Below are 24,954 nucleotides of genomic sequence, written 5' to 3'. Positions count from 1 at the left end.
ACTCATGGAACTCCCTCGCTGAGAGAATCTGGTGAGCAGGATCAGAGTCAGGAAAACGAGCCACATGTCCATACAGCCGCAGCTGACGCTCACGGACTATGCAGGTAACAAATCTCATCCGAGTCTCTCTCAGCAACCGCTCGTTGGACACAAAATCCGACCAGCGATAGCCAAGGATTCTCCGAAGAGACCTGGTACCAAAGGAATTAAGTCTCCGTCTCAGATCCTTGGTCAGAGTCCAAGTCTCGCACCCATAGAGCAAGACTGGAAGTACCAAGGACCTGAAGACTCGGACTTTCGTCCTCCCGCACAGGTACCGGCAGCGCCACACCCCATGATCCAGTGAATCCATGACTCCCCAGGCCCGACCCAGACGTCTATTGACCTCTGACTCGCAGCCAGCAGAGACATGAATATCACTGCCAAGGTAAGTGAATCTCTCCACGACCTCAACATCCTCACCACAAACAGACACAGACAGGACAGCAGCATCCAAGATGTCACCGAAAGCCTGGATCTTAGTTTTGACCCAAGAAACCCGTAATCCCAACGGCTCCGACTCCTCATTCAGCACCTCGATGGCCCCCAAGAGGATGTCTAAAGTCTCCGCAAAGATGACTGCATCATCTGCAAAGTCAAGGTCCGAGATCTTGACATTCCCAAATGACGCACCGCAACTTGATCTCTCCGACATCCTCCCTAGAATCCAGTCCATACAAGTGCTGAAAAGTGTGGGGGCAAGTACACATCCCTGACGAACTCCAGTAACAACTGGAAATAAGTCAGAGATGGTACCACCACACTTCACAGCACTCTCAGTACCAGAGTAGAGTTCAGACATCAGATCGATCAGTTTTGGTGGCACCCCACGAAGACCAAGAATCCTCCAGAGGACGTCCCGATTCACTGAATCGAACGCTTTACAGAGATCAACATAGGCTGCAAGCAGCCCCTGCCGAAACTCTCGTCTGCGTTCGGTGAGGACACGAAGTGCAAGGATACGGTCAATCGTTGACCTCTTTGGTGTAAAGCCTGACTGCTGTGGACGCTGGTGCTCAAGCAGATGGTGGCGAACCCTATCGAGAATTATCCGAGCAAAGACCTTGCCCGGCACTGAGAGCAGCGTCACCCTCGGTAGTTGTTGCAGTCTTGGCGATCACCCTTCCCTTTCCAGAGAGGGACAACAAGGCCCCTCTTCCAGTCAGTTGGGATGATGCCTGTGTTCCAGGCAGAGCACAAAACTGCATGCAACGACACGAGTGCAGCATTTCCACCAGCCTTGAGAAGTTCGGCATGGATGCCACAGATCCCTGGAGCTTTGCCCCGTTTAAACTGGTTCACCGCAGCCCGTGTTTCCACAAGCGTAGGTGGACCACAGTTGATTCGAGGGTCAGCAACAGTGATTGTAACACCCTTGACGTCCAACTCGACAGTTGGGGGATCAGCCTGGTACAACCGCTCAAAGTAACCGGCCCAGCGGGCCTTCACTTCAGACTCCTCTGTCAAGAGCCTACCACTCTCTGCTCGAACTGTAGTGCTCCGAGGGATGGGCTTGGATGAACGTAATGTGCGAATTCCCCTGTAAGCGGGACGAGAATCACCTGTCCACAGGTGATGCTCTACCCCTCACAGATTCCTCGCACATAGGCCTCCTTGTCCACCCTCAGTGCACGTACAGTTTTACGCCTCAGCTCCCTGAACAGCTCAGCTCTGCCATTCAGCCTGGCCCTGCGACTCTGGGCAATGGTATCCAGTGTCCCTTGAGAGACAAAATTCTTCTTTGCCCTGCGGTGAGCTCCAAGGCATCTACCGGCAACATCAAGGACGGTGGTCTTGAAGGCGCTCCACAACTCTTCAGGACCCCCCAAAGCACCCAGACCCCCAAGTGTCCACTCAGCCTGTTCGCAAACTCCTCAGCTACTCTCTCATCCCTGAGCTTGGCAACATCCAGCCTAGGCTGGGATGGTACCATTCTCCAGGATTTAAGGTGCAGCTTTAGAGTTGCTACAACAAGCCTGTGGTCAGTATTGAGGAACTGAGCACTCCGGTAGACCCTGCAGTTCTGGATCATCCTCCAACGACCGTCAATGAGGACATGGTCAATCTCCTTTGCCACACCGCCAGCATTGGAATACCAAGTCCAGCGATGAGCTTGCGGGCGCTGAAACCATGAACCAGCCACCCTAAGTCCATGACTTCTTGCAAAGTCAAGGAACTTAGTGCTATTCTGGTTCATAGTTCCTGACCCATGGGGACCAACACACACCTCATAACCATCCCTATCAGTTCCAGTCGATGCATTGAAATCCCCCAAGACTAGAAGTGTATCTCGTCTGGGGCACTGATCAACCACAGACTCGAGTGTGGCGTAGAATGCATCCTTCACGGTGAGATCACTCGCCTCAGTCGGAGCATAAACAGAGACCAGGGAAATGACACCTAAGGAGTGGCGAATCCTTAATCTCATAATACGCTCGTTGACCGGTGTTACCTCAATTATCATTGGGGTCAGCTTATTGGACACAGCTACAGCAACTCCTTGGGTATGGTAACCATCAGAGCGACCAGACCAATAGTAGGTGTAACCACCCACCATTATCTCGCCGCAATCCAGTCTCCGAACCTCAGAGAGAGCTGCAATCCCGATGTCCAAACGCTTGAGCTCAGATGATAACAGAGACAGGTGATCATCCTCTCTTAGGGATAGGACATTCCAGGCACCCACCCGAAGGGACCGCCTCAGGTTAACCCAAGGAGACCGCCGTCTGGTGGACGACACCTCAGCACCACTCCGACACACTCTCCCGCAATCTGACCCAGGGATGTTACCCCGTGGTTTCCCTCCTATCAACGATTGGGGGTCCCGAAGGCTTTGCCCCAATCCCGTCATCCGGTGAGCTGCCCTGCAAAGGGAAGCTGCACAGGAGGTACTCCCACGGAGTGGGTTTTCAGATTTTTTTGCGTTTTTGCGTTTTGCGGAATGAAGGGTTTTACGGTGGCCGGAGTGCAAATCCTGCCACCAACCTCCTAATAAGAAGTGACCCCAACTGCAGGAGGACGTCCGCAGACACAGTTGGGCACTAGATATGGATGGCCGTTGGCTCACAAGGAGCTCCTCCGCCCTTTGACAGGTTTTGTTTTTAATCCTGCTGGGTGTCCATATCCAAACACCCTCCTCACCAGAAAACCTGGTGGGGGAGACGGTTTAGTCGCCGACAACCCGACCATGGAACAGGTTAGTACAGGTTTACATGGTACCTGTAGCAGGTCACAGATCGAACCTGACCTGTTCAGAAATTGTGCAGACAATGCTACAGAGGAGTCCCTCACATCCTTTTGAAGTGACTTTATGTGGCTGAGAAGTTGCAGTAGAAATTTGATGTAATGAATGTCTGTCAAATGTCTGTATTATGCAGCAGCAAATTGAAGTAATAACTATTGCTTTGACGGAGCTTTACAAAAGGGGGGAAAAACGACTCCTCAAACCGACTGGCAAAGCTGAAGGATGTTACTTGTACCTGAAATGGTCAAGAAGAGCAAGGAAAGTGAAGCAAAGTTAATGAACACCATTACCACGATGGAAATACATGACAGGAAGCTTAACCTGCTCATGTATGGACTGCCTACCACGCTGTCGGTTTAATGCTGCTGTTGTGGTTTGCGATGGCATCATGAAGCTCGGATTCACAGATGAAGAAGCGAGATCCATGATGCTGATCAACATACATCAACTGTCCAGGAAGCTAACAGCTTTTCTCAGCAACCATTAGTTTGATTAACACGAAATTTTTCAAATAGGTGCGTTGTCTCATGTAGAATTTTTTAGTCATAATTATGATGTCAAAGGTCTCCTGGTGCAGGCGCCATCTTGGAAAAACCAAAAAACTTTGCACCTCTATATTTCTGAATCCATTCCATAGGAAAATTTTACACATAGCTCATTGTCAAGTACTCCCCATGGGGAATAAGATTTGTTAATGATAATATCATTGGTGCCTTCATTATGACGACATAATTCGACATGTGCAATGCTTGATCCGGTCATTATGAAAAAAAAAAATTCTTCAGTTGTTGGTCCAATGGACACAATTTTTATATTGGAGCACCTCCTCCTGTGGAATTTTTCAATGATAATTATGATGTCATATCACGTGGTACAGGCACCCTCTTTGGGAAATATAGCTTGATAAAAGTGACATCATTGGTCACTGGTCTGGCACCATATTGGATCAAAGGAAAAAGAAACCTTAAAAAAAAGAGGAGTTCCTTTCTCCATTCTCTTAACTTGCCCTTACTGCACCCTTCCCCGAACATCTTTAAATGCATCTCTGACTTAAAAAAATTTTTTAACCCCAGTTTGCAATGCATGTTTGAATTCCATCAATTGTGCCTTTTTTCCAACAGCCAATTCACCCCACCTCCTTAAATACTCCTAACTCCTCACCTGTTATTCCCTGTCCTTTCCTCTCCCATCTCACCCCTCATCCTACATCCTCTCTTTGCACCTCCACACTGTCCTCTGCTTTAGTATCAGCAGCTTCTACTCTGGAGTCACAAACTGTGTGTTGTTCTAACATCTGTTGGCTCCATTCTAACCCAACACACATCTCACTCTCTCAATCACTACACTCCACAACATCTGAAGCATGCTCTTTCTTTCGTCTCATCACACCTCCCCTCTTCGCAACCCCTCAAATCTTGTATCCCTCCCATGCCCACTCCCTTCTTCTCCGTACCATGACCAAGTCTCATCCTTCCCCTCTACACACACACCTCCCTCTTCTACAATGACAATGCCTGCTCTCATCATCTTCCCTCCCTCACAAAGCTTCCCTCTCAAATCAGCCACCTCCTCCCTCGTCAAAGCAAACTTCACTCTTTTCCCCCTCTAAGCTTCTCTCTCACCTTTCTCAAAAGCTCCCCGACACCTTTCTCCCTAAATTCTCCCCTCTCACCAAACTCCCTCCAATCTCCCCCTTCTCAAAGTTACTCCCCACCACATCCACAAAGCTGCCTCCCTCCCCTACCCTCTCTCTTCCAACTCATTCCTCCACCTCCTTCAAATCTTCTACTTCCCTCAGCCCCTCTCTTATTACTCACCACTTTGCCTCATCTCATCACTACCAAGCCTTTTGTCCTCCTCCTCAACTGGCCCTCCGCCCTTGCTCTTCTGCGATCTCCTCCACACTGTCAACAACTCTCCATACCTACTCCTCTCCTCCCAAGTCCTACCCTCCCCCCTACCCTCCTCTGCACCCAAAGCCTCCTCCCCTCCCGCTTCGTTAACAGTGTAGACCTGAGACATCCAGGGCCTTCGCTCAAACCTGACTGATCTCTCCATACAAGTTGCCACTGACAAACCAGACATAATCTGCTTAACAGACTTTCCTCCTTCAAGACGTCTCTGACTCCTTAGTCTCTCTCCCCGGTTACTTCCTCCTTCAGGATGATAGACCTGAACCTCGTCTTGGCAGTGGAGTTGATCTCTTCATCAAAAACTCTATTACTTACTCTCTTTGCACTGCCCTCACTCCCCCACACCACCAAGAATACCTCTGGCTATGGCTTCCTCTCAACTCCCACCTCTTGTTTATCTGTGTGTTGTACCGTCCACCAATCAGTGATGATTTCATTTCCACATTGCTCGCCAAAAGCATGGACAAACTTCAATCCTCTCATCCCGACTCTCTCTTCCTCATACAGTATGTGGTGACTTCAATTGTCATCATGCCAGTTGGCTGGGTGTGGGTACCTTTCTCACCTGTGTGGAAGAAAAATAATTATATTCATGTATTCTCAATTAGATTCACTTGTTGAATTGCTGCTGGTACTTTATAAATTTAAATTTTTGTACTATAGTTGAATTGGCTGTCAGTAATGTTTCCCTTTTCCCAACAGTCTTTTGACCTACATATTGACAAAAGGAATATCTTACGATTAAAAAGGTCTTGCGAGCTGCATAGAAACAGGGTGACCTGGTTGTTAACACTGCAAACATTTGCCATGAGTGTGTTGTTCTTTCCATTCCACCCAAAGTGGTCACGTATTGCAGTTCTAAGTTATTTTGCCAAATGCTTATCAGCTCATCCCTGTAGTTGAATTGCCAAATGTCTCAACTTCCCATTTTTTGGATGTCAAATTATGTATAAGAGGGATAGCTTCGGACTTCCAGTTAGTGAAGTTCATTTGAATGTTTCAGTGAATCATTGAATGTTCTTCCTCTGTATATACGAAATGAAAGATTCTCCTTTGGTATGCTGATCCATCGTGTGGAAAATCGAGTTCTTTTCCACCACACCTGCCATGGCACTTCAGCAAAGGACTTCTACAACTCACTGGGACTAACTCAATATGTCAACTTCCCAACCCAGGTCTCAACTAATGGTACTCCTTCTCTGCTGGATTTGATTTTGACCAATTTCCCTGAAAATATCTGCTGTTCTTCCTCTGTTCCATTCTATTAATCTGACCATATGCTTGTCAAAGTAGACATCACTCTGGCTGTTATTAGAGAACCACCTCAGCAGCGATGAGTCTGGCATTTCACTCAGACCGACTGGCAGGGTCATCAAGCAGCGGTCAAATTTCTAGACTGGTCTCGCATTTCTACTTTCTCTGACATCAACTCATCCTTGGAATTCTTTCAAAGAAATTTGCTCTCTCATGCACAGGTTTATCCCATCTCATCTTCAGTTATCCAACCCTTCCTCCTACCCATGGGACAGTGAAGCTTGCGGCAAGACAGTTGGCCTGAAGCATGATAATCTCAGCTCCTTCCACAAAGTTCGGAACAAGTCCCTGGCTACCCTCAGCAGAGCCAGGAAACAACATCTTTCTCATTTCAAGTCTGAACACTCAAACTGTCTCCCTCATCCAAATCCTGGTGAAGTCTGTTTCTGGTGTAAGTTCCCCCCTCCATCCCTCCCTTACCTCAAATGGCCACACAGCTGACACTGCTCGTGAAAAGGCTGAATGCCAAAACTCAGTGTTTGCTTCTATATCTTGTGTCCCAAACCCATCGCTTTCTGTACCCACCTTACCCAGCCACACCCAGATATTCCTGGACTCCTGGTCCTTTTCTCCTGACAAGGTGGAGAGCTTTCTGTAAAACCTAGACTCAGATTCTGCAACCGGTCCATACTGAGTCAGCTCCCGTGTCCTAAAAACCTGCTCTGCTGCTCTTGCTCACCCTCTCTCTGTTATATACACCCTTTCACTTGCTCAAGGTCATCTGCCAGGAAAGTCATCTGCCAAGGTCATCTGCCAATCTACTTTTTCAACAATCCTCTTGAAGAAGTCCTTTCATTCAAGCTTATGGGTCTCACTATTTGCCATGGTCTTTCCCGGGAAAGCCACATTTCCAAGCTGGCCAACAAAGCCAGTCGCTGACTGGGCATTCTATTTCGTGCAAATTCATTCCTTGGCACACCTGAGCTCTAACCACATACAAAGTTTTCATCCACAGCCTGATAGAGCATTGCTCTCCCCTCTGGGGTGTTGCTCCCACCTCACACCTCGCTCAACTTCACGCTGTGGAAACCAAGGATTTTAGGATCATTGGTATCTCCCGCGATGAAGCTGAATATTTGGGTCTCTCACTCTCTCACTGCAGGCAGGTCAGTGGTGTTTCTGTCTTCTACCATCTCCTCTCTGGCCTTGCCCCCCCCCCACTCTGTCTGTACATGTCCCCCTTATATTTCTGCAGGGCACTCAAGGTCCACAAGCAACCCTCTTCTGGTAAAACTACCACAATCAAGAATCACTGCTCATCTTCACTCTTTCATTCCTCTATTTTTTCCTCCTGTGGAACAAACTCCCACACTCTCTTAAATCCCACTCTTCTCTCCAGGACTTTAAAGCAGCTGTTCATCACCATCTCTTATCTTCCCCCATCCAAAACCACGATCTTTTCTACCCACGTTAATCCATCCCAAACCCACCTCCTTCAATTTCCATCCCTCTACCTTCCACAGATCTCCTAATATCTCTGTTCCCCATTATTTTGTGCTTCCCTCTCCCAACCCCCTTTCTCCTGCTCCCTTTGTTATATGTTCTGTATGTTAGCTCATATATGAGCCTCGACACTGTTTACAAAAAATAGTTTTTGAAGATTTCTGGATGATTAAATGTTGATATTTTTGATGCTTTGACATGTACTGTATTGTACGTGTAAAAACGTTCCATATACTGGAGCTAGATATTTCAAAAATATCATAAAATTGTATAAACATTACTGTGGATACATTGACCTTGGAAGAAAAGCTAAATATCTTGACAACCAACTCAAGAAGTTCATATTGCGAGAGAGTTGAAAAGTGACACTTGTTCTCATTGAAAAGGTCACATCGCCAGCCATCCAATGATTCCGTGTTTGTTCATGTGTCTTCTACGACAATGGAGAAAAGCTTGCCGATTATACTGAACACACAAAACTCTAATCCGTCTACCCTCAGCATGAGGTAATGAGATATGCTTATCTTTTTCTATTTTTAACAAATAGTCACATTACGATTTCCAAACTCGGTTTGCATTTTATTGGTGAATACATTGGCCTTTGCATTCAGTGAATCATTTTGACCCAGGTCCCATAATCCTTTCATTACAACAGTTGAAAGGGGAATTTCTCTTTCAAATCTGCAGGAAATGTATGGGGGAACGAGTTCTTTCGGAGCATTTCAACGGCTTTCCGAGGTGGATGTTCAACAAAATCAAGCTTCAAGTAAAATGGGTCATTCAGTAATCATTCAAGGCGGAAGTCATGTAAACGGTTAATGAAGAAATAAAGATGGTAATCCATTTAAACGGTAAATGAAGAATAAAAGAAGGGAAGCCATTTAAATGGTTAATGAGGAATAAAAGAAGGGAAGGCATTTAAATGGTTAATGAAGAATTAAAGAAGGGAAAACATTTAAATGGTTAATTAGGTATTAAAGAAGGGAAGTCATTTCAACGGTTAGTTAAGAATTAAAGAAGAGAAGCCATTTAAACTGTTAATTAAGAATTAAAGAAGGTAAGGCATTTAAATGGTTCATGAAGAATTAAAGAAGGTAAGGCATTTAAATGGTTCATGAAGAATAAAAGATGGGAAGGCATTTAAATGGTTGATGAAGGATTGAAGAAGGGAAGACATGTAAACGGTTAATGAAGGATAAAAGATGGGAAGGCATTTAAATGGTTAATTAAGAATTAAAGAAGGGAAGCCATGTAAACGGTTAATTGAGAATTAAAGAACGGAAGCCATTTAAACTGTTAATTAAGAATTAAAGAAGGGAAGGCATTTAAATGGTTAATGAAGAATTCAAGTAGGGAAGTCATTTAAATGGTTCATGAAGAATAAAAGATGGGAAGGCATTTCAATGGTTGATGAAGAATTAAAGAAGGGAAGACATGTAAACGGTTAATGAAGAATAAAAGATGGGAAGGCATTTAAATGGTTAATTAAGAATTAAAGAAGGGAAGCCATTTAAACGGTTCATGAAGAATAAAAGATGGGAAGGCATTTAAATGGTTAATTAAGAATAAAAGATGGGAAGGCATTTAAATGGGTAATTAAGAATTAAAGAAGGGAAGCCATTTAAACGGTTAATTAAGTATTAAAGAAGGGAAGCCATTTATATGGAAGGGAAGCCATGTATATGGTTATGGAAGGATTCAAGAAGGGAAGTCATTTAAAAGGTGAAGTAAGACTGTGTATCCTGTGCAAGAGCAAACCTGACATTGGAGAAGTGCTGAAGGCTTTGGCTGCTTTGAGATGGCTGTGAAAACAAAAGGTCAGAAATGAAGCACACATGCTCTGCTTGGTCGAGACACAATTGACAGCGAATTTTATTGCAATCAATGATGTTTTGTCTCAGTGTACATCATTTTGGCATCTCTACAAATATTATAGCATTTTTATTTATCCTTTGAAGGTTAAATAAACTACCGGTATGGTATTCCATTGTCATCCAATCACTGCGTGACCAGCATGGATTTTATTTAATTCGTCAATTTTACGTTTTTCTCTTTTAAATCCAGACCTGTACAATTGTGGGAGTATTTAACAGTCATTCCATTTGGCATCTTCATAAAATATTTAATAATGAATGCATTATTACTTTCGAAATCGAAGATTCATCAATCCCACAAAATCAAACATTCGCAAGTATATTTGTTAACCGAGTATGATTGTTTCTTTGTCAGTCACATGCAGGTCGCAATTCTAAACTGATCTTCACCAAACTTAACCAGCTGATAGAGCTAGTCAAAAGCTGGAAACTTATTATAAGGTCAACAGGTCAAAGAGGAAGGTCACAAATCGTCAAATTTTCATCCGATTGACTATATACGTATACACAGTGGGGTTCAAAAGTAGGAGTCCAGTCGGAAAAATATTAATTGGATGTGATAACAAAATCAATCATTGTAATATGAAACCAAACACACTTTCAAGGGATTTCCATGAGTTCTTAAGGATATAAAACTGATTATAATCGGAAAAAACCATCAAATGCGTCTTTACATATAATCAATCATCAGGCTTGTCTCCTGTTGCCTTGAGAACTGCCTCAACTCTATTTAGAATTGATTTAATTGGTTTATGAGAAAGTTTGCATCGATTTAAGTGGACTCGTATATACTTTTGCACCCCACTGTATATTATATATATATATATATATATATATATATATATATATATATATATATATATATATATATATATATATATATATATATATATATATATATATATATACAACCGAAAAACATGGGTGGATGGTGAAGCCTCATCAAGGTGAAGCCTTGGTCGACTCATGTGAGTTTGTCTATTAATTATGTACTATTTGAACGTGAGTACATCTATTAATTATGTATTATTGGACTGTGAGTACATCTATTAATTAATTACATACTATTGGAACGGACCTTTTCGACATTTATACCTTTGCATCCTTATGTCCTTAAACCTTTTAGACCCCCCCCCCAACCCTTTTGACCTCCCGACACCTTGACCCTCTGTTTCCACTTTTGACCCATTAGACATGTAACTACAATTGTAACATACTCTTTAGATGTCTTTCAACCCCTCCTACCCTTAAGACCCCTTGGACACCCTGGACCATTCGGACTCTTTCACACCATTCTAACCTTTAGACCCCCGAGACTAGAGTCTAGACCCCTTTGAACGCACATCACACAAACATCAACAGTCTTCTTGCAATACCATACAATGCTTTTTCAGCAAGTAATGTGCAATCTCCAGCCACAGAAGGGTGGGTACTCTACCAGGTTTAACAGAAATTGCATATTGGATCGCTGAATTGATTCACCAATCAAAACCTATTCTAAGCATTCTGTTTGAGGTCAAAAGCTCAGAAGGTCAAAGGTCAAGGTCGCATAAAATAATCAATTTTCTTGAAATTTAACTTAAAATTTCAAAAAGATTTGCACTTTGGGTTGCAGAATGGATTCACCAAAAATCAGAATGATCGATTTGGCCATTTTGACATGTTAAAGGTTTCCATGACAACTGTTGCACCCCATTATAATCAAATGGGACTTTTTGTGAATTTATTATGACCATACCTCAGTGATTTTTCAGGATATCAAACTGAAACGTGCACAGCTTATTTGTATGTATGTGTGGTATTTGTGAGGAAGGTTTGGTCAAACCTTGTCAAAGATCAAGGTCAATGCCATCTGAAACATGCAAAACACCTATTAGGTGGCAATTAGAAAATATGTCAACCAACTTTGTTATGCATAACATTCAGTCATGTAAAACACTTGAGAAGTCAAATATTTTAAATTACCAAATTTCTGTTTCCATGGCAACTATTGTTTGTTTGGATTTCTCAAGTATTGTGCTATGCACTACATATTTCTTGTCAGGGTACCAAACTTTTCAGGCTGGTTAATCGATTGTTGGTGTTGGTGGGGTTGGTGGTGTTGGTGTTGGTGGTGGTGTTGGTGTTGGTGATGTTGTTGGTGGTGGTGGTGTTGGTGTTGGTGTTGTTTGCATGCCTGGTGTTGGCTTAAGGGTTAGGGTGGTGGGTTTGGGATCCTCAGATCCTGAGTTCAAATCCCCCTTGGCTGTTGAATTAATACCAGGTGGAGTTGACTGCCTATCATCCTTCTGAGGTTGGCAAAATGAGTGCCAGCATGCTGGTATCCTGTGTTGGAGTGGTGACTTATCCAGAATTATACCCAATAGCCAAGGAGACTGCTGAGGCAGCACCAACGCTCTGCACAGAGTCTGGTCCCGATGGATGGATTCTTATTATACTTCCGCTGCAATTTTGGGAGTTTATTCCTTTTTAAATTCATTTTCTCTGCAACTACTTGTTGGATTGAAACGAAATTTTCACCAGAGGTGCGAATACTCATGTAGAATGTTTTAATGAAAATTATATCACATCACAGGTCAGGTGGTGTGGAAGCCGTGTTGGAAAAAAGGAAAAACATTGGATATCTGTATCTTCAAAACCGCACCAAGGAAAATATTGAAACTTGGCACACGGCATTTACTCCGCATCGGGAATAAGTGATATATATATATATATTTTTTAATGATGGAGGTATGATTTCTTTATTATTTATGACGTCATTGGTGGAGTGGTATCCTCGTGAAAATTCAACATGTAGGATGCTGTATCAGATTACTATGAAACTTTGAGGGTCTTCTCGGGATAAATTGGATGACAGAAAAAAAAAATTGATGACATCATCGGTCATGTGGTTCGACAGCCATATATATATATATATATATATATATATATATATATATATATATATATATATATATATATATATATATATATATATATATATATATATATATATATATATATCTTTAAAATGGCAGAGCAGATTGAGGTGAAACTTTACACACATGTCCTCCAAGCCTTGCACGTTGTACACACGTTCCCCACAATACCAGGGTGATCACGAATAATTTTCACATGGTCTGGCAGCCATGTTGGATTGAACAATTTTGTTTTTTAAAATAATTATTTTGAATTGCTTCATCAATGAACGTGAAACCAGAATTATGATCTAGTAGACATGTGGAATGTATGTTTTGAATTTCAGCCTCAACAGACACGTGGTCTGGTAGACAGATTAATTTAATTGCTTGAATTTCTCTTTTTCCGAATAAGGCTCACTTGGCTGTCTCTGCATGGGTTTGAGGATGGAGGAGTAGCAATTCAATTGAAACAGACGATGACCCAGGAAAATGGATCAACTGCATACGTAATAAGCAGATTGAATACAGCTTGTTACAAGGTCCATAAACTCGTCAATCCTATGTTTTATCAAAGTGGGGTTGTATCGAAGCAGGAGGTCTTGGTACCTGGTCATCACTGCCAGCAGTTGTAAAGTGACAGTTCCAGTTTTATACTTTGATTTAATAAATTAAGGTCATGTTGATTATTCTGCTTGCCTATTAATGATGTAGTACTATTGATTGATGTTTAATTCTCGTTAGTCCATTGATTCATTATTTGCGGTCACATTGGTTCATTTTACTGTCATGTATGCGAGTTCATGAAACGGGACATAGACCCTCCACCCCCCACCCCACCACCACCACCACCACCACCACCACCATGGTTCAGGCATGCTTTCTGCAATAGACAATTTAAACAATGAAATGCCTATTGTGTGCTGAAATATGCAGTGACCAATTGCAGATTTGAAATATATATATATATATATATATATATATATATATATATATATATATATATATATATATATATATATATATATATATACAGGCAAAAAACTGTAAATAATATAAACTTTATACATGCTTTACACTTGAAATAATATAAACTTTACACTTGAATCCATCTAAATGTCAAACTATTACCATTTCTTTCCTTTACACAAAGATACACAAGGAACTTGAGTGCATAAGAAAGCCATTTAGCCTATCATGCCTGCGTTGTTCCTGTTCCCGTTTGTTAAGAACAATGTGAAAAGTAAATAAAGTTGGAACGTTAAATTCACAATTACTTCCCCTTTCTTCCCTTATCATTCCAGTCTTTCCAGTGATGAAGATCGAGAGATCATCGATTTAGGCCAACATTACAGCATTGGTCCCAGTACACAACCTTTAAGGATTCCAGCCACGAAAGGTGGAACATTGGAAAAAAAATTCCAACCATAAAAAATGGCAATTAGTGAGCACACATTAAATCAGCAAGTCCAGGAGAGGCCTTGGATACAACAACAAAACTGAAAAGAAGAACAGGGTGACATGTGGTATTTTATGTTTAAGATAATTCCACAGAGATACACCTGGCAACTTGTTTGACATTCAGGTAATCCGTTCATTGTTAAAACATGGCTGAACACCATTGGGGGGAGGAAGGGCTCTGCCTCCCCGATTAGTGAACTCACATATGATGGCTGTATATTGTGATAACAGTTGTGTAGTATTGTTTTTAATACCAGTCTGACATCACAGGAAAATGAATCACTGACTGAAAACAATGAATCGATGGACTAATGAGAATTACACATCAATCAATCATGCTTCATAATGAATAGGCAATTGAGGAAGCAGCATGTCCAGAATGCCACGATCAGGACAGAAGCTAAAGGCCCAGTCACACGTTGACGTTTTAGCCAGCAATGGCAACGTATTAAAATGTATGTAAAACGCTGGCTTACATTGAACTTTTGATGTTGTTTTTTAAAGATTCGGACGTATTCATAACGACTTGGTCTTATGCACAACGTATTAGTAATGGACTTTGAACGTTTCGTTGTGTTATAGATAACTTATACCAACGAATGCTGAACCTGTTGTCGGCCTTCACAACCTATGCCCAACGATAGTCCAACTTATGCATAGTGTTCTGCATGCATCGCCGACGATGACGTGGCGTAGGTTATGAAAAGGCTGCCGCACAACGATTCAAATCATAACCGCCGCAGAAATGGAAGTGTCAACATCGCAGTCACACCTTGGCGATCTTGCCAGCGTATGCCGACCTCTGAAAAATGCGTCTAAAACGCTGGCGCACGTCGAATACGGTATGGGTAAGTTTGGTATGCGTGAATAGAACGCTAAAGTACGCTATCATACGTCATAGTAAGTGGAGTACGTCTTGTAATTTTGAACATGTTGAAAATTTTACGACGTACTTGCCATATGACACACGCTCCGCATGCGATGGGAATAAGTTGTACGCACGATATACGATCGTTGACACACATCGACACACGTTACTTGTAAGGTGCTCATAAGTCAAAACACGTCAAGGTAATGGTTAGCGTCAGTGTTCCAGACTCCCGGTTTTTTTTCTTCGGTATGACGGTGTTCAGTGTACAGTGCGGTTATGATTTAAATCGTTGAGCGGCAGCCTATTAATTATATTATATTATGACCGCACTAGAAATCGAAGTGTCAAAATCACCATCATACCGATGGAAGGAAGAAGAAAAAAAAAAATAAAAAACCAGGGAGTCTGGAACACTGACGCTAACCATTACCTTGATGTGTTTCGACTTATGAGCACCTTACAAGTAACGTGTGTCGACGTGTGTCAACGATCGCGTGACGTGCCTACAACTTATGGCCAGTGTTATGCGGAACGTGTGAGTCATACGCTGGCATAAGTCTTAAAATTTCAAGCATGGAAAATTTGAGGACAACCGAAAAGTACAACGTTTAAAGCCAGCGTACAACGACGTATGGCAGTGTTTTTCAGCGTGCTCTCAATGTTACCAAAACTTACCCATAACGTATTCAACGTGGACCAACGTTTTAGACAAATTTTCCAAAAATCGGCATGAGCTGGCTAAAACGTCAAGGTGTGACTGGGCCTTAAAATCGATCATCAGTGATCAGAGGCAGATATTCGTTTGATTATGATGGGAAGAAGGTTGACCAGTTTGTTGTGACATCTCCACAACCTTTCATACAATTTCATACCTGACATACCAATGTGAGTTTAATGTATGGTATGTTGAAAAATGTATTCTCAGAAACAAAATCTTAATAAAGGAATTTTATTATATTTTACTCGTGCTTATGATACAAAGTTAAATTACACACTGAACCAAGTTGGCATTTGTCATGGCTCATTTAAACACACTGATGAGGGTACAAACCTGAAAAGTTAAAATGTTTCATTGTTTAGAAACGAAATGATTTTGATTTATTGTCGCTCATTTATGGTCAACACAGCAAAATCATTTCCTCTTCACGGCCCTCAGCTGGTTACAAATGGAGAAAAAGGAAATGTAAAGGAAACTCCATTCATTATGTCATTGTGTTGATCAATGAGCATCGTGCCATTCCAAAGTGCATTTTAACCTCAATTTTGTGGGGGGTTTTGGAATCTCATCTTGACTTTGAAAAACATAGAGAACACATCCATGTAAGTTGCTCTGAAACTTAGCCGTTCTCTATCTCTTTTTACAAATGCCGCATCGGTTCCCTTTCCTGGTCATTCCACCATTGACAAGCTCCTGTTGCTATCCCACGAAGTGATTGATGTATTGAACCTCAAAGGCAAGAGGTCAGGGCATTATTTTTGACATTTCCTGTTTGATGGTGTTTGCCATCCGGCTCTGTTCACTATCCTTTCCGCCAATGTGATTCAGGATCTTCTCCTTGATGGGTGACTCGGTATACTCTGTGCACCGAAGCAGCGTGCTGCACTGGGTGCCATTTTATGTCTCCTGCAATTTCCTTGGGGGTTGGAATTCTTGAGGGCAGTTTCCTGGATCATATCTTTGCTGGTTTACATCAATCACGGGTCTCTATGGAAGATCCTCGATCCTATTTTGCAGAAGATTACACCCGGTGTCGGTCAATTTCTCACCCCAGTGACAGGCAGGCTGTAGCTTCTTTTGGCTTCCTTGGCTGCTGATCTGGAAAGGATTTTTTTTTTAAATTGGATAACAGCCCAGAAAATGAAATTATATGCTGGAAAGTCGCATTTTAATGCTGTCTGCACACCAAGGCCACTTGGCTAATTTTTCATTCCGCTTCAAAGGTCGATCTCTGGCAGTGGCACAGTCTGAGGAGCTTATTGGCCTTACCATGTGCCACGACCTGTCATCCGCCGATCACCTCTCCAAGCTCACCTGCAGGACTGAATATTGCCCTGAAATGTTCACAGAGACCAGTTCTTTCACAAATGTCATCAGCTCTCACCATTTTACAAAGTATCTTTCTGTATGGCCATGGAGCTTACCTTTCTTTTGTGTACAGTTGCTGTTATATATCATGTTACACCTGTGAGGGTAAAAATGGCAATGATAGTGGGGAAATGTGAGTACAACAGGAATGGAAAGAGCGAACAAGAAACAAGGGAGGAGGGTGTGGGGAGGGGGGAGAGACAGAGACAGAGACAGAGACAGAGACAGGGACAGAGACAGAGACAGAGACAGAGACAGAGACAGAGACAGGGACAGAGACAGAGACAGAGACAGAGACAGAGACAGAGACACACACACACACACACACACACACACACACACACACACACACACACACACACACACACACACAGTAACCTACAAGAGGGTCAATAGGTGGGGAAGTGGGAGGCATTAAAGATTGTGGGTATGGATGGGAGATCACCTGACCTTTCTCTGCACTAAATATTTCTCTCTGCCTTGATCTTTTTGGCTGTCCCTCATGTCTGCATGCTCATAATTCACTTTCTTTCTGCTTCTTTCATGAATTGTAATCTCCATCTGCAGGTTTCAGAAGGTGGAATGGTGTCCTCCCAGTGCTCAAAGTCTCCACCTCTTTATATAATTAAGTTTTTTAAGACCGAATTGTGTTTTATAGGTTATCTTTGTTACAATCAAAATAAAGACCAATTATTAATTACAAGCCAGACATAACAATACGCGCGCGCGCACACACACACACACACACACACACACACACACACACACACACACACACACACACACACACACACACACACACACACACACACACACACACACACACACACACACACACACACACACACACACACACACACACACACTATGTAATGGTTTGTCCTTACAAAAGTTAATTTATTTTAAGTTATCACCTTAATGTATAAACAATTGATTGATTCCCAACTGCCTGGATCATCAGCTGAGCACGGTTTATCATCGAGGTTTCGATCCTTTCAGCCCAAAACCTCTCCAAACTGCGGATCCACAACCTCGATCACAGGTCCAGATCAGTAGATTACTCAACATCAATGGACCTACAACCTCAAAGTTGTGTCCAGAGAGTCAGTCAACTGACTCTTGTCAAAGTTGTGTCCAGAGAGTCAAGCAATACAATATCCTTATACAAACTTATTTAATTATGACTTGTATTTTAAGTATTACTACATATGACTGCCTTTAATCATATCCCATTTTATATGATAATATATTAAGTGATAAACACTTTACCTTGCAGACGTGTCCATTACACAACACCTCCATCGAACCAGATTCAAACTGTCATTCAAATATTCAAACTGTCATTAACAACTGATTTTAACATGCTGCACTGCATATCTTAGCAACCACCATGAAAAGATTTTACTGATTATCGATAATGTACTTGCAGGGTACCCATCACTGACGGGCTCGTCGACGTCTCACTTCAAATGGAGCGTATTGGTAGAAACAGGAACTGAGTGTAAATATTCAGTGTGCAGATATCGCAGTCGGTGGAGCTGGTAACCTTGGCAACCTCGTTCCATTCCACCAGCGAAGATTTCCAATCCATGCTTGTACCTCCGAAGTACTACTTGGGAGTGAGGGTGATATTATGAAAGCTTGGCTGTGAAACTAATTTCGGCACGTTTTGGGCCTACCGCCTGACGGAAGATCACCAAAGTTCTTTCAACCGACCACCTACAGGCACCTATCCCTCTCCACATCGCTTCTTCAGTCCCAACTTGCCGCCTCTCTCTATACTCCCCATAGCTTTCCTTTCGGCAATTTCCATTCAGTATTTCTCACAGCATTTCACTCTGGTTTCCCATTCAATGATCCATAGATCAGTCTTTTCAATTTCACTTTTCAATATCAGTTTCACTTTGGGATATCAGTTTTGATTCGTCATCACAACTTGTGATGCAACGCAAATGGTGCACGAAAAACGTCAAAAGTGATTTTCGGGGGAATATTTTTTCGATTTTCTAAAGGGTGTAGAGGGGTCTAAAGTGTTTTAATGGCCATAAGGGTCAGAAAGGGGTCTAAAGGGTCTTAAATGTGTCTAAATGTCCAAAGGGGTCTATAATGGCGAAAGAGCAAAAGCGGTGTGAGGTGTCCAAATGCTCGGAAATTGTCCAAAGGGTCTTAAAAGGTCTCCAGATCTGAAAGGGTCGAAGACGGTCTACGTCTCAAAAGGGTCGAAATGGATATTAAATGGTATAAGGGGTGTAAAGGGTCTCATGGGGTCTACAGGGTGTAAAAGAGTGAAGCTGCAGTAAATAAATTACCTCGTGTTAGTAAATAAATTAACGCTTTGGTGCAACACGGCAATAAAGGGCCAAATGACCTCCTCATGACTATTTAAACCACCTATTTCAGGCATCGTGGTTAAAAATCTGATTGTAGAAATTTTTGTGGTGAATTAACTTTGGGAGCTCAAAGCAGTAAGGTCACAAACAAAAAAACATTTCGGTTTGACACGTATATAGAGATGGATGAACAAACGATTTTCCTGTTGCATCCTCTTCTTCCTCTTCTAAGGAAGGTGGCGTAACTTTTTTTTCCTTCCGTCGACCAGCTTACAGTGAGATATCTCAGCAAAGCCATGGCTAATAGAGAATTTCTCAATCATAACCTCATTCAAGGTTTCGGGAAAGCTCACCCAGAAACATCCAAAAAGTCCTTTTACAGCTCGTTTTAATATGTAATTAAAAAGGTCATTACATAACGGTTCTGGAAACACCTCCAAACCCCCTGTAAGTGTAAAACTCAATAACGTTTGGATACACACCCACCCACACCAAACTTCAAGCTCCAACCCCCACGCGTTACGTACATCATTTTTGAATGGCCCCTCAGATAAGACATTGTTAAGAGGTGAGAGATATTGATAATATTGTAAGAAATTAAATATATCTCACCTGTGATTGAATATTTCTGTGATTGTGACCAGAAACCATTCGAAAATCAAAACAATGAATGGTTGCCAAGGTTACCGGCTCCACCCACTACGATATCTCGTCACTGAATTTTTACACTGAATTCCCATTTTTACCAACAATACACACTCCAAAAAAAAATTATCATTTGAGGTGAGACATCTACCATGAAAATAATCAAAAATCTACAATCAATTTACGATCAAAAATCAAATCACGATGTTAACTTGCTTCTTATAAACTATACGATGCGTGTATATTTGAGTGTATATTTGGTGAAGTTAGCTAAGATTGCAATCTTTTTTTCTGCAAACTCTTTTCACCCTTTCGAAGTTCATCTTTAGATGAGCAGTAAAAAATACCTGTAAATCGATATGTTGATTGTATTTGTACTCTGTTCGGTTTTTATTTTTAATGATTCACGCATTTGAGAAGTCACGTGACTCCTGCTTTGCCAATTTTACCGATCATGGTAAGGTCTTAGTTGTCAGTTATTTTCACATTTGATACAATATTTGACAATTGGAGGTTTCCACTTCACCAAATATATCGGTTCCTGGTTGAAATCTTCAAGAAAATCAGCTTTTTATGAAGTATTGTGAATATGGATCTACCCTTGTGGAGATGGTGACGGGTGGCAGCTCGGGTGTTTATAATTTATGAATTGTGAGAAAAAGACTGTTTAAAATCCCTATTTAGGTGCACCAAGGTGAATAATGTGATCCCATAAAGTTTTGTCGCAATTAACCTTTGGAGCTAAGAGGAGTAGGGTCGCAAACAAACAAACATTTCACTTTTGTATATGTAGATTTTACAAATAATGTTAATTAATTAACTAATTAATTAATTATATCTAAATACCTCCTTTATTTAATACATCTAGAAATAAATAAATAAACATATATACATAGTGTAACTGTTGTGGAAATTCACAGCACCATATAGGTCCTTAGATCAGTTATGTTGATAAGTCTGTGTTCAGATAGATTTCCCCACCGATGTCGAAGGGAATTTTTTTCATGTAACCAGGCTGTGATCTTTGAGTTAGCCGTTATTCTTTTGCTATCGTTATTTTGGACCAACCGCTTCACAACAACCACCTCCACCACCAACATCGCTCTAACAACCACCTTCAGACAACCACCTTCTCCACAACGCCAACCACAGCCACTATCTCCTAAACCACATCTCTCCCAATAACCAACAACGAACAACATCGCTTCACCTTCAACTCCGCAAACGCCGCCATCTTTGCGCCGGCCACGGCAAGATCGCTGCAAACAGACGCGGGGGTTTCCTGGTTGTGCAGGGCGGTGATCTCCACAACGTCCGCTCTCCTTTGTGGGCGCCAGCGACGGTGATTTCAAACACGTCCGCTCGCTCCAAGCTTCGCCTCGGAATTCGGATCAGGAGATCGAGGGGGGCGGAGCCATTGGGGATCAGAGGTGAAAGAGCGGAGATCAAACCTCGCCTCACGAACCCTATAAAAAAGCGCGCAGAGCGCCAAGCTCGCAGTTCAGTCGGTCTGGGTTTGGAGTGGTGTGAAGAGCAAAGTTCAAGTCTAGTGGAGGTCTGGGTTCGCCGAGGAGACAGAGCTGGGAGTGCAGCCAGGCCTGCCGTGCCACGCAGAACTGCGCGTTCGTGTGCGGGACGTGGGGAGAGCCGGAGAGAGGTCGCTAGCCAGCACCGAACGGTCTGAGGTGATCAGGCTTCGGGACAGTTCGAGCGGCGTTGAGGGACGGATGGGCTCTTAAAGAGAGCATCAACTCTAAGAGAGCAAAAGACCCATTCATTCCTCTGAGGCGTTTCCGGCTGGGCCCGAATCACCAGGCCGTCAAACAAGGCCTGGGCCGGACCGCGGTCACGACAGCTGCCGTGAGGACGGGACGTCGCGGGTCACCCAAGCGAGGCACCTCGAAGGTGAAGGTAACCAGCCCGGCCTCGCAGAGCTTCTGCGGTCATCACAGCTCCGTGAAATAAAGAACCAAGAGGTCCAGTCGACCCCTCCTCTTTCCTGGGGTTTTTCTTTGTTTATTTTGAATGAACGTTGTGGCGCCATGTCTTTAGGTAGAACTGTACAAGTGTACGTAATTGATAGAACGGTGGTAGTTCTTTTTCTTGCTCGCGTCTTGTCCCGACCCCCATTCATTGCGTGCTTGTACATTGCATTGCTTTTGTTTGCCTGGCCTGATTGCATACATGACTGTATGACTGCATATGTGTTGTGTGTGCAAATAAATGTATTTGTGTGAATGTTAACCCGTTCGTTGCGTCCTTTCCCTCCATTGAACTGCTGTATTGCATTCAGAATAATAGTTGGTTTTTAAATAGCCGATAAAGTGATCGGGTCCAACGGGGCTGCGCGATAATACCCCGCTCGGTTATCCCAAAACGAAGCGAGCTGCTTAAGCGACTCGTTTCCAAGCGGCCCCGTTGAGGTACAGTCTCTTGGTAGTCTGCCCGCGCGATTAATTAGGTATATATATCGACAATTTGGCGATTGACCCTGTAGCACGTGGGTAGAGTGTTGACTAGGCTGTGGTGTGCATTAAAACACACACCCGTAGCGGGATTTCGGCGTTTGATCTGGAAGGCTGCGACTGGGTTATCCGTTCGGTGGGTGAGAGCGGCTTCATCACTCCCATTGCTTCTCAGACAGGACCTTAGACAGGTCTACAGCTGAGACAGGTCAGGTTAGGTATGGGAGTATATGCCGGAGTATCGCGCCGCTGCGTCCACTTTCTTCTGTACTCCAGGGGCCTCTGGCTGGCCATCCTCCAGGCAGATGCCTGGCCCATTCACATCTCCTTGAGATGCAGATCAAGCTGCTGCAACCACGAGGAACATGGTCGGCCCATTGGCCTACTCCATTCACGAGGTTCCCTCGCTGAGAGAACCTCGTGAGCAGGATCAGCGAAGGAAAATGAGCCACATGTCCATACAGCTGCAGCTGATGCTCATGGACTATGCAGGTAATAAATCTCATTTGAATCTCAATCAGCAACCGCTCGTTGGACACAAAGTCCGACCAGCGATAGCCAAGGATTCTCTGAAGAGACCTGGTACCAAAGGAATTAAGTCTCCATGTCAGAGCCCAAGTCTCACGGCTGTAGACCAGGACTCGAAGCAACAAGGACATGAAGACTTGGACTTTCATCCTCCTGCACAGGTACCGGCAGCACCACACCCCATGATCCAGTGAATCCATGACTCCCCAAGCCCGACCCAGACGTCTCTTGACCTCTGGCTCACAGCCAGCAGACACATGAATATCACTGCCAAGGTAAGTAAATCTCTCCATGATCTCAACATCCTCACCACAAACAGGTACAGACAAGATAGCAACATCTAAGATGTCATTGAAAGCCTGGATATTAGCCTTGATCCAGGAAACCCATAATACCAGTGGCTCCGACTCCTCATTCAGCAACTTGAGGACCCCCAGAGTCTCCACAAAGGATATCCAGAGTCTCCACAAAGATGACTGCATCATCTGTGAAATCAAGGTCAGAGATCTTGACATTCCCAAACGATGCACCGCAGCTTGATCTCTCCGACATCCTCCTCAGAATCCAGTCAATACAAGCGCTGAAAAGTGTGGGAGCCAGTACCCACCCCTGACAAACTCTATTAACAACTGGAAATAGTCAGAGATGGTACCACCACATCTAACAGCACTCTCAGTTGAGGAGTATAGTTCAGACATCAGATTGATCAGTTTTTGTGGCACTCCACAAAGACCAAGAATCCTCCAAAGGGCATCCTCATTCACAGATTCAAACACTTTGCAGAAATCAACACAGGCTGCACGCAGCCCCTGCCAAAACTCTCATCTGCCTTCGGTGAAAACATGAAGAGCAAGGATACGGTCAATCGATGACCTCTTTGATGTAAAGCCTGACTGCTCTCGACGCTGGTGCTCAAGCAGATGGTGGTGAACCCTATCGATAATTATCCGAGCAAAGACCTTGTTCGGCACTGAGAGCAGTGTAACCCCTCAGTAGTTGCAGTCCTTGCGATCATTATTTCCTTTCCAGAGAGGGGCAACAAGGCCCCTCTTCCAGTCAGTTGGGATGATGCCTGTGTTCCAGGCAGAACACAAAACGGCATGCAATGACACGAGTGCAGCATTTCCACCAGCCTTGAGAAGTTCAGCATGGATGCCACAGATCCCAGGAGCTTTACCCTATTTCAACCGATTCACCACAGCCTGTGTTTCCACAAACGAAGGTGGATGGGGGGCTTGAAGGCATTGCATAACTCTTCCGGATTCCCCCAAAGCACCCAGACCCCCCAAATCCCCACTCAGCCTGTTCACAAATTCCTCAGCAACCCTCTCATCCTTGAGCTTGCCAACATACAGCCTCGGCTGGGATAGTACCACTCCCCGGATTTAAGCTGCAACTTCAGAGATGCTACAACAGGCCTGTGGTCCGTATTGAGGAACTGAGCACTCCAGTAGACCCGGCAGTTCTGGATCATCCTCCAGCGACCAAAGGAGCACGTGTTCAATCTCCTTTGCAACACCACCAGCGTTGGAATACCAAGTCCAGCGATGAGCCTATGCATGCTGAAACCATGAACCAGCCACTCTAAGTCCATGACTTCTTACAAAGTCAAGGAACTTCGTGCTATTCTGGTTCACAGTTCCAGACCCATGGCTGCCAACACATGTCTCGTAACCATCCCTATCAGTTCCAGTCAATCCCCCAAGACCGGAAGAGTGTCTCACCTGGTGCACTGATCAACCATCGACTCGTGCATGGCATATAATGCGTCCTTCATGTTGAGATCACTCGCCTCAGTCGGAGAAGATACAGAGACCATGGAAACGACATCCAAGGAGTGCCGA

The 24,954-nt window shown here is 43.4% G+C and overlaps 1 protein-coding gene across 5 annotated transcripts in view; it reads right to left on the bottom strand.

Moving 5' to 3' along the window:
• The window catches only part of LOC147017759 (cysteine-rich secretory protein LCCL domain-containing 2-like), a 206,943-nt gene that overhangs the window by 110,390 nt on the left and 71,599 nt on the right, over positions 1-24,954 (bottom strand). For all 5 annotated transcript variants that reach the window (XR_015049623.1, XR_015049622.1, XM_085847645.1 and 2 more), the window contains exon 11: positions 9,712-9,755. Coding sequence is in view for 3 of the 5 variants with exons in the window: in XM_085847645.1 (XP_085703771.1) it covers positions 9,712-9,755 (44 nt within the window). In the remaining 2 variants the exon portion in view is untranslated. The remainder of the gene's footprint in view (positions 1-9,711; positions 9,756-24,954) is intronic.

This window comes from Eptatretus burgeri, chromosome 11 (genome assembly GCF_056783735.1).
Source record: "Eptatretus burgeri isolate ZD-2024b chromosome 11, Ebu_testis_v1, whole genome shotgun sequence".
In the NCBI taxonomy this organism is placed as follows: Eukaryota; Metazoa; Chordata; class Myxini; order Myxiniformes; family Myxinidae; genus Eptatretus; species Eptatretus burgeri.
Note: the sequence above shows the minus strand (reverse complement) of the source record. Positions and strands in the feature narration are given on the sequence as shown.